We start from the raw sequence: 20859 nt of genomic DNA, 5'->3' as shown, positions 1-20859 counted from the left end.
CCACTTTTGAGGTTAAGAACACTTTCACTCCCCTTGACATCCCATCATTATTCTGAGCAGAGCAAATCTCAAGGAGTACCCTCATTTTATAGAGGAGGGGATTTGGGCCTGGCAACAGGAAGGGTTCTAAGCCCTTGTCAGAAAGGTCGGAACGAGGGTGAGTTCCCCATCATGGAGCACAGCGCCAGGCTTCAGGTTTTGTTTTTTGATTTTCATGCATAGATGGAAGATACCTTTGCCAATATGCTTCCCTCAGCTCTCTTTTCCGCTGTGTGATTTTTGGTGGGAGTGGAATATGGGACCTGCTATAGGAAAAGCCCTTGCTTTTCCCTGAAAACTATAATTAGAATGGAAAGAATCCAGAGAGAATGTTGAGGATACAGGGTAATGAGAAGAGAGCTGGGATGTAGCTTCATGGTAGAGTGCCTGCTTAGTGTGCTCACTGGGGAAAAAAAAATAATGAGGGTAGTATTTCTAGAAGGTTCTTTCTTGTGTTGGGTAGAAAGCTAGATTAGACCCATTTCCCTATAGTCTCCTTGACTCCCTGTATCTCCCTATCTACCTGTTAGCCCAGATTCTATAAGAAAAGCAAGGGTAGAAGGAGGGAACTAACAAGAGCTAGATCCTACTTTGTCCCAAATCCTGTTCCTAGCACTTAATGTGCTTTTTTCTGTTGATCTTCATAACAGTTATGTGAGGCAGCCAGTGTTCCCATTTGAGTGAAGAGAAAATCGAGGCTCAGAGGAGAGGGGAAACTTGCCTGAGTTGGTCACTGAGCTGGGTCTGCTCTGGCTCCAGAGCCCACTCTGCCTTGCTGTGAAGTAAACATATTTGTTTGCTCATTTTCCATTGTTATATTTATCAGTTACAATAAGGGGGCATTAAAAACAAAAGCAGTCATATTGTTGGGAGTAAATTTTATCTCCGTAGCTTTAAAACACAAACAAAAAATAATAATTCCATTAGCAGAGGAAAATTGTACCATACTGCTGAGTATAAATTTTATTGCTACAGTAACTGTAAAATACAAAGATGATAAATGAAAAGTTGGAACATTTATTATTGGGAATATATTTTATTGGTATAACTAAAACACAAACAAACTGAATAATACCAGTAGTTGTTAAAAATTGTAGTCAGCCTCTTGACAGTGTACATGATTCAGGCTGTAAAATGCCAAGGTTAGATGGGAGCTGGTGGAGGGAGGCTCTGCTCTGGTGGGTGGGGTGAGGGCAGGGGTTAAAGAGGGGAGCGATTTTATAGTGGAGGCTCCATAAAGCCCCAAGGGCTAAGACATTTGTGAGCCACCCATGGCAGGAACTTGGGGCCAGAAAAACCCTCCGTCTGTGGCACAGGATGGAGGGCACGGGATGGAGCGAGTCTGGCATCCTTTTAGCCTTCTCTCATGCCCCTCGAGGGGCCATAGAAATGATTGTAAGTCACTGTGAGTTTGCGCGAGTACTGAAACGAGTTAAGGGAGAGGTTGCCGAGGATACTTAATGGCATTAATCAGGAGGTGGAAATGATGGCCCTGGTTCTGGCTGGGGGGGTGAGCTATTCCAGCTCAGAGCCCAGCAGAGGGATGGCAGGAGACCTCCTGCAGCAGCTCAGCAGGGGCCTGTGCTGCTCTGGCCTCAGAGGCAGCAGCCTCAGTGCGGTGCAGAGCACTCAGATGGAGGAAGAGGCGCCCGCGTGTCAGCCATTAATTCTAAGAGGTAATCATCTCATTTTTCACATGAGGAAACTAAGGGGTAACAGGTAATTTACTGAGGCTAGGTAATGTACCCAGAGTCACACTGGCACTAGAATAGAGCGAGACTGTGGAAGCGGATCTGTGTAGCTTCAGAGCCCATGCTCTTTACTTGCAGTTGTTCACACTGAATTCCATTAACATGATATCACAACCCTGGGGCCTTCTCCAGCCTTATTGGGGAAAGGAAAAAACAGATATAAATAAGGTCTTTATTTGCAGGCAACTCCTTTTTGAGACTTGGACAGCAAATTGGCCCTCTTGACTCTCTATTGTTCTTGGTAAAACGGTCACATGGCCTAGATGTGTGAGTGCCTGATCACAGGGTTCTCTGTTGGGGAAATTTTATATACCCCTAAAGTAGGACATGGGAGGCTAGTGGTGAAGACATTTTTTTCTGTTGCAGTTTTTCTGAGAAACAGCTTTAGGTGGAGCCATTTCCTCTGTTATCCTGCTTTCTGGAAACCTGCAATCATTTAGAGATCCGACACAGTCTGAGTCTGCAAATCCGTGTCTGACGCATTTTATTGTGGAGTCAGTGGTTGTGGCCCACATCTGCCCGGGCGCTATCCCCACACTGTTCAATGTGCAGAAGGATATTCCAGGGGCCACAGTGGTTGCCTTGTATGTTTTGTGTCATCTCCCTCTTTATTCCCTGAGAGGTAGCCTGAGCTGCAACAGATGGACCTAGCTGAATGTAAGGTGCTGTCCCCTCTTGCTGGTACAGTGTGACACTGTGCTTCTTAGCCCTCCAGATGCACTTTTGTTGCATTTGCTCCTTGGCATGTTAGTTGTTAGACCAGCTTTCCTGTACCCCTGGTGGACATGACGTGTGCCTGGTCAAGAACTTCCTGGTGGATATTCAGGCAGTAACTTCATGAGTCTTAAAAGTGTGCTTGCCCTTTGACCCATCAGTTCCCTTTCTAGGAATCTACCCCTAGGAAATCAATGGATGGTAGACATACAAGGATGCTTTTATCATAACACTGCTTGGCATATTAAACAATGGCACTAATGCTTATTGAATGCTTATTTCATACCAGCCACTGATCTCAGATTTTTATGAGTATTATCAAACATGTTAAATCAGAAACAATTTAAATATTTAAAATATAAGCAGTTGATTTAATAAATCATGTTATATTTTATACAGTAAGTTGATAGGTAGCTTTTAAAATAATGCTCTAGATTTCTACTTACTGACCCAGAAGAATATTTATAGTGTATTAAGTAATAAGGTCAGTTCACTGATATGTATTAAATGGTTCTGTTTGTGTACAAAATGTCTGAAAGGCTACATACTCAAATGTTGACTTTGTTATCCCGAGTGACAACTTTATGCATGCGTCTTACCTTTTTCTTATCTGTGTTTTGAAATTACATTAAAAAAAGAAAAAAGAATCTTGGCTTAGGGAGGTGGGAGAGATGACTAACAAATATTCCTTGTCTCTGGGGAGCTGCCAAAGTTACCCTCAGACTCTCACCCTAATGTGTTTTGCCCTCTGCCTTTTTCTGCAGCAAAGCAGTTGAGAGCTTAGCTGAAGGTGGTGGCTCTGAAATTCAGCGGGTGAAAGAAGATGCTCAGAAGAAGGTGCAGCAGGTGGAAGATCTCCTAACCAAGAGGATACTCCTTCTGGAAGGGGCAAGTCTGCAGACCTGAGGGACTGTGCTTCACACCGCGGGTTGATGAGTGATGGGCAGTGTTGTTCCTAGACTGTCAAGAGTTTCAGCAGTTGCTATAGGGCACCCTCACCCTTATTGAGCATCTCCTGAGTTTACTCCCCATTTTAGACACTTTATATATATAATTCATAACCATCATACCCTGAAAACTGGCTGCCATTGTCTTCATTCCTATATGAGACACTGAGGTTCAGAAAGAAATATTAACAGGTCCAAGTTAAATCCTAGATTTAGAGCTGTAACTGCTGGATTTTGAACCTGTGCTCTTTTGATCACACCACTCTGTTTACCATCTTGTTTGGTCCCTTTATTATAAAGATGAGGAAGCTGAGGCCCAGAGAAGGGAAATGACTTTCTTACCTAAAGCTAGCTGAGCCTGGAACCAGAAATCCTGGCCTTTAGCCATCACCTGCCTGTTCAGCCCCTGTCCCTCTGGCCTGACCTCATCCAACCATCCTGCCAGTGCCCACTGACTGTCCTTTCTCTCTGAGGCCCTGTGTGTAGCTTCTCCTTCTACTCATTCTCAGTTATGTGTTTCCTGTGATCATGATGCAAGCCAGGATGTTTCCTGGCTAAAAAATCCTGTGTGTGTCTGGGTTACAAAGTTTTCCTCCATTTTAACTGTTATTAACTAATATGGGTTGAGCGTCCTTATCTGAAATGCTTGGGACCAAAAGTGTTTTGGATATGGGTTTTCTTTGGATTTTAGAATATTTGCATTTACATAATAAGATATCTTGGAGGTGGGACTTTTTTATTCTCAATATGCAGTCCATTTATATTTCATATAGTACATATATTTCATATATGCTTTAAGTACATAATTTCATACAGTATTTTTAGTGTGCTTGTGTTTTGACCATGTCACGTGAGGTCAGATGTGGAATTTTCCACTTGTGACATCATGTTGGTACTCAGAAAGTTTCAGATTTTGGAGCATTTAGAGTTTGGATTTTTTGATTAGGGATTCTCAGACTATTCTAATTATTTAATTCCTGGTCTTTGGAGTAGTTTGATCTCAATTTTTCTACCCAAAACTCTGGTATCTTTTTAGTGGATGCAAAGAGAAATGGCTCCAACAAGCACTTCTGGATGTAAAAAGCAGAGTCTGTATTGAGCAGCTGCAGTTACCTGCTACTCAGGTTGTGTCATCAGCCCTTACCTTCCCTTGGGCCACACAGGCGTTAGGCTCAGAAAGAGCGAGAAACTATCTAAGCCAAAAGTGGTCGAGTGGGACCTTTAAAAGAAGGATTTTCTGGAATGTATGAAAATATAATTATGATGCTTTGAAGTGATGTGGCTTTTGATTTGGCCTCCTGGTTTCCCCAGTGTGTGCTTCCCTGTGTTTTGGCGTGCCACAACCTATCTTTGTCACCTTGGACGAGGCATTTGCCTTTCCTTTGCCTCTGCTTCTGTGAAGTGAAAAGAGTGCCTGCCGCCTGCTGTGTGGAGTAGAGGGAACCAGCATCAGCGGAGGCTGCTGGTGGGCGAGGCTCCCTCCCAGCGCTGCCTGTGCACACTGACCAGTTAATCCTTTCAGTAAACTGAGGAGGCAAATAGTTTTACCACCCTTTTTCTCCTTTCGTTCTTTTTAAACAGATGATGAAGGAGGCAGAGTGGCTGAGTCACGGCTCCAGGTCCCCGGTGTACATGTCCGGTGGTCTGGCTGCCAACCCACATTCTAGAATGCTGTTCTGTACAGTTTTGGTTATAACATTTTAGGGTTGCTGAGGATCAAATGTGATATAAATAAAGCTTCTTGCTTAGAGCCTGGCATTTAGTAGGCACTTAGTAAATAGCAGGCTTTATTGTTTGTTGTCTTAGAATATGGGGGATGGTTTTTGCCAGCTTTCATTAGACTGACAGGCAAGCCTCCTGGGGAGACAGGCTTGGGGGGTACAGTGGAGAGAAAGGGCAGGGAGAAGGAAGCCAACGTCTTTTGAGCTTCCTGTGATGCAACATGTTTTTAACAGAGTTTCACAGCAGCTCTTTGATGAGATAGTGGTTATTCCTGTTCTACGGATTGGAAAGCTGGGGCTCAGAAAGGTTAAGGGACTGTCTGAAGTCACATAACAAATAAGTAGGAAAGCTGGGTTTTGAACCCAGTTTGAGTTGATTTTATCTTTGCAATATAATCAGAGGCAGGGGGCTTTAATAGTTGGAGATTTAGGCCTGCTCCTAGGTTACTCGTGTGAGCACTGGAGCTTTTCCCCTAACACAGACACTGCATGGGTGATTTATATAATTTTCTTGGTGGATTCTCTGAGCTCTCAAGAAGAACACAGAGTTTTTCACCACCTAAATCACTTTGGAGATCTAGAAAATGTACTTTAGAATTGTGTAGTCATTATCTTAAAAAGAAATGGGGGTGGGGGGGTGGGATGAATCTGTGTGGTGATCATGGTGACTCTTTGGAATTTATGTGTGTTTAGTATTGAGAGGCGCATTTCCCCTTGTTCTCATTGAAGCTGTAAATATTGATCTGATTTTTCAAAACCAAAAGTACAGTTCTTGTAGAGTTGATTCTTTTCCATTGGAAATGCCTATTACTCTTCAGGATACAAGAGGGAAAAATGGCTGGCAAATGTATTTATTACCGATTCTTTCCATGTATAGTACAATTCAGGGAGGGGAAATGTGCCGGAGAAAAAGTCATAAATATTTATATTTTAATCCAATTTCCTTTCAAAATGTTCCCAATTGTATTGAAAAATTGCATCAAATGCATTTAATTTAACTCTAGGATGTGAAAGCCGCCCAAGCAGAACTGGAAAAGGCCTTTGCAGGAACAGAAACGGAGAAGGCTCTTCGGCTGAGTTTGGAAAGCAAGCTTTCAGAGATGAAGAAGATGCACAAGGGGGACTTGGAGATGGTCCTGGTTCTGGAAGAGAAGGACAGGTCTGGCTCTCATCCTGGTGAAATCCTAACGTCTCATTATCTGCGGCGTGGGGAAAGGATTGTTCCTTTCCTTCCCTTCTTTTCCTCCATTCCCTCCTTGTCCCAAGGCTGTGAGTGGCTTACTGGAACATCTCCAAAGCAATAAGATAGCAAACTGGGGATGACATTGGGCAGGAAAGAAAAGGAATAGAATGTAACATGAGGCAGAGACAGTAGATAGCTATTCACGTGGGTAAGTTCCATTTAGATACTAAATCTAGCATTCAGTGTTAGCTTTAAGATTCCTGGTAACCAAGGAAAAAAGGAAAAACAATTTTGGTGGACATGAGATTTGCATTCCTCCCTGGGTAAAATAAGCCAGTAGCTCAGAGGAAGCCCAGTTGTACTTGGCACTATCAGAGAAAAATTTCTCTTGTGGTTCTTTCCACGGGAAAAGTAAGTGACCATATCCTCATAATAAATACTAGTGAATTTTGTGTGACCTGTTTTCCATCATATCTTTGAATGCTGGCAGGAGGCCCAAATCGGTACAGTACAGGGAGCCAAAAGCAGAACAATGTCAATTAGATACAGAGTCTGCTGGAGTCCAGAGAAACAGTGGACAGTAGGCCTTTTGGCCATCTTTAGTGCTCATCATATTTTACAGCCAAACTTTTGATAGAAACTCGTTGGGAGAACGTTTATGTTTTATTTGTTACCATGAACCTTACATTTTGATACTCCTGCCTTGTGTTGGTAGTCACTAAATGGAAGGTTGAGTTAGTTAAATGTCAGTGAGACACTAGCTAACCAGTGACCTATCTGTCAAAGAGACAAGCTTGTTTGGAATTTGATGGAAATTGTTCCAAAGTGAATGAACTAAATCAGGGAATACTGACTAGTTCCTTTCATTAAAAAAAAAAAAAAAAAGTCACTGGTGCCTCCTGCATTGAAACACCCCCTGCCCCCACAATATAGTTTAGTTCTTATGTCCAAATGCTGGTGGCTTTTACTTCTCTCTGGGTGCCATCTTTTGAGATTTGTGTCTGCTACTTACTTTCATTTATGGGTTGGAAAAAATCAGATGAGCAAACCTTTTGCGATTTCCTGTGAAAGAGGAGAGCCCGTGGTCTCCATGTTTAGGTGCTCTAGCTTCTGCGTTTGGAGGAGCTAGCATTGTTGAGCATGCTGTGGCCTTTTCTTCACTTTGAAATTAAGTTTTGTGATGAGGAAACAGTTCTCTGTGGATCCCAGTGGAGGGAGTAGGGACCATCTCGGCTTACCATTTGAGTCCTGTGTTTTTCTTGATCACATTGCTAGGAAGAGAATCTTCCCTGGAGTGGGGTTTTACCCTAAGAGCTTGTAGAAGCCACTGAAGAGTTAGGGATGAGGTGCGGCATGACAGGATCAGGTTTAAATTTAGAGAAGCTGCCTTTGGGTCAGGTACAAGACTGGTTTTCAGGCTGATACAGACTTGCAGACAGGAGGTGATGTGACCAGCACGGGGGAGAGGTTGGAGCGGAGGAGAACAGGCAGAGATGGAGAAGGTACAGGGGATATGATGACCGAATGGATGTGGGCTGGGGGAAAAGGCTGCAGGCTGGGCTGTATCCTCTGGGCCAGGGTGGAGCCCGAGCAGCTGCGGGATGGGAGTGCAGTTTGCTGAGTTGGGGAAAAAGGGGAAAGAAGACGTGTGTTGGGGGGTGGGGGGGGAAGATGCTGCTTTCTTTCCGGACCCAGTGGGTTGAGGACTATGAGTGAGTGAGTGGGGCTGAGGAGGTAGGTGGATCAAGGCCGGATGGAGGATGAGTAGATTCATTCCTTAACCAGCTGCTGAGCTCGGCCTGGGGTGCGCATAGGAAACAGAGGAAGCACAGTCCTGTTTATTTGGAGCTCTGGGTGGAAGAGGCAAATTCAGGGCCCTGTGCTCAGCGAGGGGCAGGGAAGGCTCATCAGGGGAGGAATCCTGGAGGTGCTAGCTCAGGGAGTGGTGTGTGCAAAGCCTGTCACACAGCCTGATTGTGGAGTCCCCGATAAGTATTCCCGGTTCGCGTTGCTGCGGAAGCATGATTTCTTGTTTTGTTTGCTGGGGGAAGAGGGAATTTGGGAGGATGAGTACTTACTTTTGTCCGGCTGGTGGGTTCCCCGGGAATGTGGGTGGCCATTCAGAGCTTTGGTAAAGGCTTCATCTTCCTGGGGTTCCCGTAGTTCCGTCTAGATGGGCACAGAAATCTGGTTTGTCAGACTTGTGAATGTGTTTGTCTCAGGGGTAGAGGTGTCCCAGCTGCACTGCCAGAGACTGGCAGCCAGATGCCAACTCCAGATTTGTGTTCAGGATTTGACGGTCTTTATGGTGAAACTCTGGGGACACAGATCTGTGTGCTCCCTCTCTGAAATCAGTCCTGCCTACTAGGCTCGTGGGGGTCAAGAGGTTAGCACTGCATTAAGCAGGGGTCCCTGGTTACATCCTGGTGAGAGGGGTGCCAGATCTGCCAGAGTGACTCTCTGTTGGGCCTGGAGTTGGATCCTGAGGCCTGGCCTCTCACTTGGGTGGGCACTGCCAATATCTTCTGGGCTCCCGCCACCCCTTTTCAAAGACACAGGTTGTAGTTCTAGTTACTTTATTTCCTTCAGTCTGGCCTTTGAACTATTCGAATCTAAAAGGCAGTCAACTTTGGGGACCCTGCAAGTCGAATATGGCCTGCAGATATATTGTCTTTTCTTTGGTCTACACAGTAGTTTTAAGTTTGAATTAGTTGCCAATATCTAAAACAGACTTTCATGTAAAAGTCTGGATTTCCAGTTTCTCTTGAAAATCTCCAGATGCTGCCTTGCTGGGTCAAAGCTGCTGTTCCCTGTGGATGAGCCAGTCCTTCAGCTGGCCTCAGACTCCACAAGCCTGCCCCACTTTTTTCACTCCCTATCTGAAACTTGCTTTCTGGTAACTGAAAAAAATCAATTTTATTGAGTTATAAATTACATACAATACAAGGCATCCATTTAGAAGTGTATTGTTGGGTGACTTTTTACCTCTCCATTGATGATGTGATGATCCCGAGCTAGACCCCTAGAGGGCAGTCTTACTCCTCCCTCCACATTTTTGGGGGCATTGTGCAGGTGCAGCCTGGTGCCCCATCCCAGTGCATTGCTAGCTGTTCCAGCTGCTGTGTCTCCTTCCTAGCCTTAGCTGGGGGAGCTGAGTGCTTCAAGAGGGCTGCTCTGCTGTGTTTCCAATCTTTTAATCTCTTACTAAAACTGAGTTGCTTCCTGGCTTAGCTGCAGAAAGCCTCTTCTGAGGTCCTCGGACAAAATGCTAATTGTTGAATGTTGAAAAAGGTAGTAATTTTAACAGCTGTCATTTGTTGAGTTCTGCCACAGGCCACGAGCTGTGAGGGTTGTGTTAAATGGCTTAACTGCAGTCCACATGAGCAAGTTATCCCTTTCATAGCCAAGGAAATGCAGGCTCAGAGAGGTCAGATGACTTGCTGTGGTTGGGGAGTGGTTGATATGGGGACTTTAGTGCTCAGAAGAGAATGTGTTCATTTCTCCCTGTTGGGGCCACTCAGGTTGTGGATGGCAAAGCTTTCCTTAAGGGGAAAATGCTTAACCAGTGTGACCTGGTGGGACAGATGGGAGAGGGTGGGACAGGGCTGGGAAGGACATTCCAGGAGCAGCTTATACAAAGGGATGGAAGCACACAGTCTGGTTTGGGAGAGAGCCGGAAGTGAGGCTACTACCTAGCAGTGGAGGGTAATGGTTTCCTTTGAGATGAGACTGAGGCTTGGATATCTTGTCCAAGAGTTTGGCCTTTAACTTGAAAGTCAGTGTGTTTAAAAGCTTTGCCCTGAGGAGCTGTGGAGGAATCCCCTTGTTTTCTCCACACTCACCAGAGCAGCTTTCCATCAGTTGTGTTTGCACAGACTTCTTTTGGAGGCAGGATTTCTTACCCAGAAAAATATTAATCCACTGCAGTTGGTGGGGGCAGTTGAGGTCTTTGAATAGGGGTGTGATCTGACCAGTGTGGCTGCCCAGAGTTGGATTCACGGGGGCCAGGCTAGAGGCAAGGGGACCTGTTAATGTCATACTGGTTCTGGCCTTTGACATCTGATCTGCAAGGTGTGTTTTTATTTTTGTTTAGTCACTGGACCTGTCTATTTTGAACATGTCTGGCTCCATTTCCTGCCTCCTCCTGCTCCACTGAGCTAAGAGAACAGCATAGAATTAATATTTAAATTTTGTTCTCTTTTAGACTGATTGAGGAGTTGAAGCTGTCTTTGAAGAGCAGAGAAGCTTTAATTCAGTGCCTTGAAGAGGAGAAATCTCAGACGGCATGTCTTGATGAGAATGTGTCATCTGGAGAGCTCCGAAGACACTCTGCTGCTCTGAGGGAGGAAAAGGAGAGAGATGCTGAGGTGAAGTGTCAGGGCACCAGGGGGCGCTTTACCAGCTCCTACTCCTCTATGGGAGATGGACTGGCCTTCATTCTGTGTGGTTCATACATGGTCAGCTTCCAAATATGAGTCCTGTGAGCGAAGAATCAGCAGAAACAGCCTTTGTCAGGACCTGGCATTTTCTCTCTCCTCTCACATGAAGAGTTGGTTAGAAAAACAGTGCCCGCTGGTCTGTCTCATCATGTGATAATCTGTCCTTGCCTGCGGACTCTGGTTTCATCATTGGGCTTTCTTAGAGTAGAACAGTGGTGCATTGTGCTTGTCTGTTTAACCTGTGTGCTGAGAGGCAGGCTTGAGGCCAGCTTTGGTCTGAAACTTCAGAGGTGGTGGGGGGACGGAAGTGAGCCCTGCTGGGCCTGGTGGCATGCGAGGGGTTCAGTGGACCACCTCATTCAGTCTTCCCAGCCACCTGGCCAGGAGGAGATCCCTGTCCCCTTTTGAGTTTAGAAGCAGACTCAGAGGAGTTGTTATATTTTTCCAGGCTCTAAGAGGGGGGTTACTGAGAGCTGACCCCAGCCCTGGACCCCTGCCCTGACTCTAGGCGGCCTCCACAGCTACTGTTGGGAAGAGGGAGGTCAGGGCCAGGAAGTGCAGGCGGGTCTTGATCTAGACCTTCCATTCTTTCCTTCTTTCCTTTTCTTTTTTTTTTAAACTTGTAGGTGGACACAATACCTTTATTTTATGTATTCCTTCTTTTATGTGATGCTGAGGATCAAACCTCGTGCCTCACATGTGCTAGGCAAGTGGTCTACCACTGAGCTACATCCCCAGCCACTAGAGCTTCCATTCTTGCTGGAGCAAGGGTGGCTGCTGCATGCAGGGGGTTCACAGTGGGGCATGTTCTGGGTGCTTGTGAAGGTCTTGGTTCCTTTATGGAGCAGGGCCGTTGTCTCTGCCTTATCAGTGAGTTCTTTAGCCTTGCCAGGAAATGACATTGCCTCTTACTTCTCCTTTTAAGCCTCCTTTGCACTCCGCGGGGCAGAGAAAAGGAGAGAACCCTTGACTTAATGAATGCCACAGCAATGGGGAAAAGTAGGTTCATGAGGTGCTTGTTCTGCTTGTTTTAGGGTAGCTATTGTGGGTGCCGTCTCTCTGGGTCTAACGAATATCTTTTCTTAGGCTGCACAAATGGAGCATCAGAAGGAGAGAAGTCATTTTGAAGAAAGGATCCAGGTATATTGATACATTTTATTGAAGATTTCTCCTATTCTTGCTTCTTGTTTTATTCCAAGTGTGATAGACAATTCTGTGTATCTTTAGCAGTCAGTTATTGAATGCTCCTGGGTGCCATTAAACTTAAGAATCTTTAGAGGGAGTTTCTCAATCTTTGTGGTAACTCTGTGTAGACAGTCCTGTTTTACAGATATGGTATCTGAGACTAGGAAGGTGAGGTCACTTGCCCAGGATCACATAGCTGGTTAGACTATGGTGAGGACTCAGACCTGCCAGTCCACGGGCTCTCCCAGTCATGGTAGCCGGATCTGTGTTGTGCCCGCAGCATAGAAAGTGCTTTCATGTCCATTACCTCATTTGACCCTTACAGCAACCCAGGAGGGAGGCAGCAGTGATTATCTTTAGAAATAAACTTAAACTGTAAATGTGTAGTTTAGTCTCCATCAAACCAGATTCTCTGCTAGCTTTTGTAGCATTAAGGAATGAAATTAATGATCTGTTATTTCCCTCCAAATAACCTGGTACAGTTCAAAGACTCTGATGTGACTGTATTCAGATTTTGGAAGGCACTGGAGCCCTTCCCATAGGAATAGCTGTCATCATCTCAGCTGATCTGATCCCCTTCCCTTCACCCAGTCCTGTTGCCGAGAGCAGTAACACAGTAACTTGTAGCTGATGCCACTGCGTTCAGCTCGACTTGGAAACATTAATCACAGGTTGACAGGAATAAGATAGAATAACTGCATTTGAGTGTGCTCTTAAAGATATATTTACAGTGCATTTTGGTTGCAACGCATCAACTTAGTGAATCTTTTTCTAATCGAATTTAGGCACTTCAGAAGGACCTGAGAGAAAAGGAAAGAGAAATTGCTGCAGAGAAGAAAAATAGTTTAAAGAGGGATAAAGCCATTCAGGGCCTAACCAGGGCATTAAAATCAAAGGAAAAAGAGGTATGTCTGATACACTTGAGGTGAGATTTTTCTTTATTAGTTTCTGTCACTGGCCTGTTCTACCCTGAATTTTTAGCTTTAGGTAAAAAGTTCATAAGAGAGCTGAGATAGTATAAAAAGTGGGGAAAGGATCCTTTATTTCATTGGAAATCCAGTGCGCCCAAGAAAAATATGTTAAACATGTAATTTAAATTTCCTAATAGTCACATAAAAAGAAGTATAAAGAAACATGTAAAATTAACTTTAATAATATATACTTCCCAGATATCATTTCAATATAAAATCAATAAAACAAAGGTTATAATGAGACCTTTAGCCTTTTTCCCCAGAGTTTGAAGTCCAGATGTTCATCTCGGTCCATACTCGGCACAACTCATGTGGCTAGTGGTTGCCCTGGTGGACAGTTGTAGTCAAGATCTGATCTTTTGGTGGTTAGTAGAAAATTGAGATAAAGGAGTTGATGAACCTGTGACTGGACCAGTTAAAGAGCCATCTGGTTGGTTGTCTTTGGGATCCAAGGAGATGGCTGATGGCTGTCTTCTTGTCATTGGAGCTATCAGTTGTGTCCCAGTGATATGCTAGGCGCTAGGCCCCACATGGAGGGGACACCCAGCTCTGCTCGCAAGTCCAGTGCAGAACCAAGAGTGATAGGTGTGATTGAGGGAGGTGCAGGGGCTGGGGTGGCAGAGGGTGGGGGACTCGATTCAGATTAGGTGTAGATGTGGGGCACAGGGAGTGTACTTAGGGGAGCAGATCCTGATCTGAATTTTAAAGAAGGAGAGTGTGGGTGTTAGATGGGAAGGAAGGCAGAGATGGGTGGCCATTTTGGACAGAGGGAAAATGTTGGTCAAGTCATAACAGGATTATAGGCCAGGGTGTGTGTATGGCACCAAAACCAGCCTGGGGCTGCCCGAACACAGAGTGGAGAACTTGTGTGAGGCGAAAGAAGAAGCTGGACTGGTTGCAGGGGCAGCCAGAGGAGGGGACTAAACGTATTTTCAGCTGCTCAGGGGACATGCCACCGGGGGCTCTTGGGTAGGAGGGTGTGGTCCCATTTTCCTTTTAGAGAGGCCTCTGCAATATTTGGAGAGTAAATTATAGGAGGGAGAGAATGGAGGCAGAGAGGTCAGGAGCCCTGGTGAGAGTCGTAATTGAAGATTAGAAATAAGGTTGTGGAAATCTAATGTTGGATGTTGGACTTCAGATAAGGGATAGTCAGGAGTGACTTTAGGTGTCTGACTCGCATGTCTAGGGACCTGGGGGTGCCACCAGCTCAGACCATAGCATAGAAAATGGAGTCTTGTGGTGAGCTGGGGCAGTGGTGTGGGCGATGGGCTGTTTAGAGAGTACTGGCCTGGGAGCCCTGGCTGAGCTGTCCAGGAGGCAGATGGATCTGCAAGTCTGTAAAGCGTGGAGAGCATGGTCAACCTGAAGAGCTGACTTGGAGTCACTCCCCTGTCTGCAGGTGGGCTTTAAAATCTGAGAGTTGGCCTGTTTACCCAAGGAGAGAGTAGAATGGGAAAGGGGGCTGAGGGTGAGACTGCGGGGGACTGCAAAATTTCAGGGACAGGGTCAGGAGCGCATAAAGCAGGCAGCAGGAATGGTTGCAGGAGTAGGAGCCTGAGCAGGAAACGGGTGCTGACGAAGCTAAAGGAATGCAGGAGTTTGGTGCAACAGAGGTTTGGCTCCTAATAACAGCAGCCACCATTCTTGTCATGTGTTGGAAGTTCAGGGCCCAGCTGAAGCTGGAGACCTCACTGTGTTGGGGAACAGTTCTGGGTGCGAGCAAAGTATACCGTGTGGTCGTGGTAGTTCATAGCTGACCCTAGGGTATAGGAGGCGGTCACTAGAAGATGAAATTCTGGGACTAGCCAGGCCAGGTGGTTGGGTGGGTCATCTCTGTGGCCAGTAATAGTAGTAACACCTGGTATGAGCCAAGCACCATTTGAGCACGAGTGCATATTACCTCATTTAATTCTAACAACTCTATAGTTGGGTGAGTGGTGGTAACCTCATCTTATTAAGTACCAGAGGTGGGGTAGCTTTATCAAGAAAAGAGGTTTATTTAACTCACAGTTTTAAAGGCAGCCCCATATGTTCAGCCTTTCTTTTCTTTTTTTAAGAGAGAGAGAGAGAGAGAGAGAGAGAGAGAGAGAGAGAGAGAGAGAGAGAGAATTTTAATATTTATTTTTTAGTTTTCGGCGGACACAGCATCTTTGTTTGTATGTGGTGCTGAGGATCGAACCCGGGCCGCACGCACGCCAGGCAAGCGCGCTACCGCCTGAGCCACATCCCCAGCCCCGTTCAGCCTTTCTTGAGGGCCTAATGATGGTTGGTAGGAGCATGGTCAAGAGGAAGAGATCTCCAAACAGGAAGTCATAGAGAAACTAGGAGTCCAGAGTCCCTCCTAAGAGCTGACTTAAGGACCAGTTGATGTAAGGATCTCCCACTGAGCTACACCTCTTAAAGGACTCGCCTCCCAGTGTTGCCACACTGAGGACCAAGTTTCCAACACATGAACCATAGCTGAAGTTGAGAGAATTGGATCTTAAAGAGGTTAATTCATCCAGCTAGTCAACTAGAAATCCCACTCAGGTATTTTCTGACCACAGAGCCCTTGTATACACAATTGAGCAGGAAGAGCATTTGGGCTGAGCAGAGAGGAGAGCCCAGTTATATATTTGGCTGCCATTCCTTACTTTTTGCTAGGTTGAAGAACTTAACTCTGAAATCAAAGAGCTCAGTGCTACCTTTGCTGAGGCCAAAGAGGCCCTGCAGAAAACACAGGAAGCACAGATCCTGAAATGCCAGGTGAGTGTTCACTTTAATTTCAGGGTGTGTTTACCCCCCCCCCCCCCCCCCAGGCGTGCTAGGCACTGAGTGCTCATGCTCTGCCACTGAGCCACACTCCCAGCCTTGGGACTGTCTCTTATCCTAACTCCGGATGAGGTCAGGGCTTTGCAGCTGAAGGGAACCTGGATGATTTAAATAAGGAGAGCTGTGGGTGGTCTTTAGTGATAGAATCAGCTCAGTCTGTTTAAGGGGAAATTCTCTGACAGCTTTGGGAGCTTCTCTAGCCCCCTCCTCAATATGATAACAGTGATAACTATTCCCAGAGTTGCAGTGTTGAGTTTACTCTGTGCCGAGTATTAGTGCAGTGTATGTGGATTATCTCATGTGATCTCCCCAGCCCTGTGGGGAAGGTAATCATCCTCACCCTTATATTTGTGAGGTTTTTGAAAACTCAGCAAGGGTGTGTAGCTTGTTCACTGCCACACAGCTGGCAAACTGTGGGGCCAGGATTTAAATGCAGTGATTGTGAATAACAGCAGGCTTTTATTGAACACATACTTGGTGCCAGGCCCTGCTAGGTGCTCCCCATAGATTATCTCAGTTATCTGTCTAGCAGCTCTGTGAAGTAGGCACTGTTAATATCTTGTTTTACTGCTGAGGAAGTCCAGGTTGACAGATTGAAGTAACTTGCTAGGGTCCTTTCACTGGTAAGTGACAGAGCTGGGGTTTGAGTCAATCTCATTGGCCAGCTTGAGCTTTTGCCTGCCATCCCAAACCTTCCCTCACCTGGCTGCTTCAATCCCACCTCTTCCTTCTGAGTTTTGGTTCCAGAGGTCTTGATGTTTTTATGGCTGGTCTTTTCTCTTTTGCTGCCCTACCACATTGTACTAGAGGGACTCCTATTTTCCCCTTTGTCTGTCTCTCTCTCTCTTCCTAATTTCAGTTTTGTGCTCTTTAATTATTTAAGAATTTTCTTCCCGTATTTCTGGTTTCCCGAAACAGTTTATACCTATGACTCAGGATGTGAGGAATCCGCCAGCCCAGTAAGTCCATGCTGCCCAGGGTCTTCTTCCTGTCCCTGCGCCAGTGCTGCTTGTGGTCGTAAGGTGGAAGTTAGAAGTTAAATCCAGGGCATGTGGATCCCTAATCTTCACATCCCTTCCTTATCTTTTGCAGAGCTTTGGTTCACAATAAGAATAATTGAAGTAATTTGGTTTAAATCATGGTATGCTAGATAAACCTCTGCTTTTGTGAGTCTCAGACTTGCCCTCTCCTACTGTGTTGACAGTACTTGATGAAATGGAGCTGCAATTACATTTCACTCTGTTTTTTCTCCCCTAGCTTAGAAAATAACAAGCTTTAAAAGCTGAATCCTTAGGAAAACCATCCAATTTTCCATTGCTTAAGAAAAAAATATATATGTTGGCAATTGATAGCCAGAGACCCGACATTCTTATAAGCTTTGGGGTATTTTACTTATTATGTTGGGCCTTGAAGTAAAGAAAGGAGTCTTATGAATTTAAATGTTTCCCAGAATTATTGCATACATTTATTAATTTAATAACTCTTAGTCCTAGTTGAAAGACTTTCAGAATATTTAAGTCTTGCAGTGCACAGGGCTCAGGGACTGTTGTAACTCCTGGGGTTATGTATGTCAGGTGGGCTGTTTGGAGAACCTTCTTTGAACCTTTATCCAAAAAGATAGTGTGTTTGTGAATGGTAGAGAGTTTGTGGCAGGATTTGAATTCAAATCTGTCTCCAAAGCCTGTTTTTTCCTACTACTCTGTGAGTAAATGTACACGGTACACATATATTGGTTTTCTGTTTGAGGTATGTGCATGGTTTTCACAGACGTGTAAAGTGTCTCTTCCATGTATTGGGGCCTTTTGGATATCACACGATCTGAACTAATTGCAGCAGTAGTAGAAGAGCCAAAGTTCACAGGGCTGGCTTCAAGCCTGACACTGAAGTGACAGTAACTGATAGTTAAGCCTTGGAGTGGCTGCCCAAGCACAGATGCACAGAGACGTGAATTCTGATCCCAGGTATGACTCTGTGCGAGCTGCAGTGTGGGCTGCCTGGCATTCTTCCAAACCCATTTAAACAAATTATTTCCAAATTGGAAATGGCATCCCTCTTCTAACTATAAAACTGAAATGCATATTGTAGGAAGTTTATTTTTACTTTTTATTTATTTATTCATTTTTGGGGGTCCTGTGGATTGAACCCAGTTTTTTTTTTTTATTATTTTTTTAAACCACTGAGCTACATCTCTAGTCCTTTTAATTTTTTATTTTGAGACAGGGTTTCACTAAGTTGCCCAGGCTGGACTTGAACTTGTGATCCTGCTGCTTTGGCCTCCCAAGTTGCTGGGATTACAGACCTGTGTGTTTTTTCTTTTCTTTACCCAACATTCTTGCCACAGTAGTATATATAGATGCACTCAGTCTTTTTTATTTTGAGACAGTTGAGTCACATGTGGTATAGATGTCTGAATTCTTTACTCAGTTGTCAAAGGTAGCATCACCTCCCAGGTCACACAGCTGAAGCTGGCCTTGAACCCAGGGCTCTGACTCTCTCCCTTTTGAGCTCAACATGTTTCTACACAGTTGGCAAGGGTGGTTTGTTTAAGATTATATTTGGCCTTTAGCTTCTGACCATGTTTAATTGGACCAAATATTTGCCATTGAGCATCATTCAGAAAAAGGTAGAAAGCCCTCCAGAGAAGTAGATTAAAAAGCCATTTAAGGAAAATTCAACGTGGACAGTGTTATGAAATGAATAGAATCAATTCATTTAAATTCTTTAAGCTTAGATATTTAAAGAAGTTTCACCATTCCTATTTATGTGGAAATCCCGTAGAACTCTCATCGCTTGATAATAACTGTTAATATCAAAATTAGGCACATTTAACAAGTGCCTAATTGATGTTCCTGTCTCTAACCTCCACCCCCACCCCCAACTCATTCTCCTTGTTTTCATTCTTCTTCCTTCCTTCCTTCCTTCCTTCCTTCCTTTTCTTTTCTTTTCTTTTTTCTTTCTTTCTTTCTTTTTTTTTTTTTGAGTTCATTGGAATCCTCACTGCCCTGGGCAGGGCAGTGCAGTGCTGTGGAAAGAACACAGGCCCTGAGTCATTTGAATCCCAGATCTAGTCACTGTGGTCTGAAGACAGACTAGTCATTTAGTAGTTCTCAACTTGTTATTTAAATGGGCACAGAAATGTGTACTTTTGCAGTTGGTATGAAAAAGAGAGACACCCTGTATGTAGAAGTGCTTGTTTAGCTCCTTTTATAAAATCAGTGCTTAATAAAGCACAAAAGGGGAGTTGTAACTGTTGTTCAAGAGGAATTTTAACAATCATTGTATACTTTCTTTTGTTTGTTGAGTTTAAACATTTTTGTTGGGGGGGGGGTATTGGGGATTGAACCCAGAGTTGCTTACCCGTGGAGCCACATCCCCAGCCCTTTTTATTTTTTATTTTGAGACAGAGTTTCACTGAGTTGTTAGGCCCTTGCTAATTTGCTGAGGCTGAACTTGAATTTGCATTCCTCCTGCCTACGGAGTTACTGGGATTATAGGAGTGCATTACCATGCCTGGATGTCATAGACATTTAAAAAAATATTTTTGGCCTTTTGACCTAGGTTTCCCACTTTTTATTAATTTCCAAAGAAATAAAACCGGAAGCTTTCATAAACTTACATTGCAGTTTGATTGGTGCTCACTCTCATTTCATGTTGCTCTGTGTCAAATAAGCAATTAGGGGAACATAGGCCCGATGACTGGGCTTTAGGTGGCCCTCAAACAGCAGAGGTCTGTAGCCCCCAGGTTCACCGTGGTTGTAGTCCACTTCCTGAACAACTGGGTTGACACTTGAACACCTGTGACCTGGAAAGGCCAAGAAGCTGGAGCTATTATTCGAGTCTGAATTGTAGCTTTTGAGAATTCAACTGTCAGCTCCTTTTGAATTCTTAATTTTGCATATTAGTCAAAGTAAAAGAACAGATTTATTAAAAAGTTTTATTTTCTCCTGATTAGAAGATTACATATGCTTCCACTCCTCCCCTGATTAGAAAGAAAAAGAAGAAATCTGGAAATGACCCACTCAATATTGATGTTTTAATGTGTTTCTTCTAGACTTTCTTTTATGTATAGATTTTTTTTTTTTTAGATCATTTAAAATTAGGTTTTTTATTTTTTTCATATAACACTGTAACTTGGATATATTCCCATGTTATTGATTCTTTGCAAATGTAGTTTTCAGATTTCATTGTGTATATTCATCATACTTTATTTTTGCATATTTCTTTCTTATTTTTTACTGTTATAAGTGATAATATAACATTGGTCCACTTTATGCTTTGAATATAACCCTTGCTGCTCTGCCACTGTGTCATTTTTCAAAGGACATGTTTTTTTTCTCTTCTCTCCTTGCTTCTCCCTCATCTCAGGGGAAACAGGATCACCTTCCTTCCCCATGCTAGGCAGAGGTATCTGTCCCTGAGCACACACCCACCGTAGGAACAAAGTCATGCATACTCTGGGGGTGGAACCAAAAGATCTCAGAAATGACTGTCTCCCAAATTAACAAGTGAATTACAACTGTGGACAGAGAACATGTGGAATGTAGCCTTTGGATTACCTCTTTAAAAATCCTCTGTTCCCCTTGATGGGCAAAATCTCAGCCTTTGGGACAGGAATCCTCTGTGTTTCTCCTTCCCTAGCAAAGCAATAAAATTTCTTTTTCTCAAAATGTGTCCTCATTATTAGATTGGTATTGGGGACAAGGACTGATGAATAACTTTGTAAATACCCTCCCTCCTCCATATTTTGGGATCTTCTGAGATTCAATTCAAGGAATGGAATTACTGGGATGAGTATGAACGTGTTTATGCTATACAGATGTACTCGATGTATGTATCAATCTGTTCATCTAGGGTTATATTTATTTACATTTCTCCCAGTATATTTCCTGGCTTCTGGGTGTTACCAAAAGCTTGGTCCTTATCCCTGATGCCAATCCAGTAACGAGGACCCAGTTTTGAGAAAAAGAAAAAGTTTTTATTGCTTTGCCAGCAAAGGAGAAACATAGAGGACTCCTGTCCCAGAGGCTGAGATCCAAAGGATTAGAGAGGGGGAGGGATTAGGGAGGAGCAGGTAGAGAAGAGAAAGAAATATGACCTT

The 20859-nt window shown here is 44.2% G+C and overlaps 1 protein-coding gene across 8 annotated transcripts in view; it reads left to right on the top strand.

Annotated features, from left to right (window-relative positions):
* Positions 1-20859, top strand: part of Cdk5rap2 (CDK5 regulatory subunit associated protein 2) — a 194481-nt gene that overhangs the window by 38579 nt on the left and 135043 nt on the right. For 7 of the 8 annotated variants that reach the window (XM_046451711.2, XM_058581650.1, XM_046451709.2 and 4 more), the window contains exons 6-11: positions 3269-3392; positions 6177-6331; positions 10560-10722; positions 11881-11934; positions 12765-12884; positions 15594-15695. In XM_046451711.2, coding sequence (XP_046307667.1) covers positions 3269-3392; positions 6177-6331; positions 10560-10722; positions 11881-11934; positions 12765-12884; positions 15594-15695 — 718 coding nt within the window. The remainder of the gene's footprint in view (positions 1-3268; positions 3393-6176; positions 6332-10559; positions 10723-11880; positions 11935-12764; positions 12885-15593; positions 15696-20859) is intronic. The other variant, XM_046451710.2, reaches the window with a different exon arrangement.

This window comes from Marmota monax, unplaced genomic scaffold (genome assembly GCF_021218885.2).
Source record: "Marmota monax isolate L192 unplaced genomic scaffold, Marmota_monax_Labrador192_F-V1.1 WCK01_AAM20220418_F8-fsc00020, whole genome shotgun sequence".
NCBI classification, from domain to species: Eukaryota; Metazoa; Chordata; class Mammalia; order Rodentia; family Sciuridae; genus Marmota; species Marmota monax.
The sequence above is the reverse complement of the archived record's forward strand: the minus strand, read 5'-3'. Positions and strand labels throughout refer to the sequence as shown.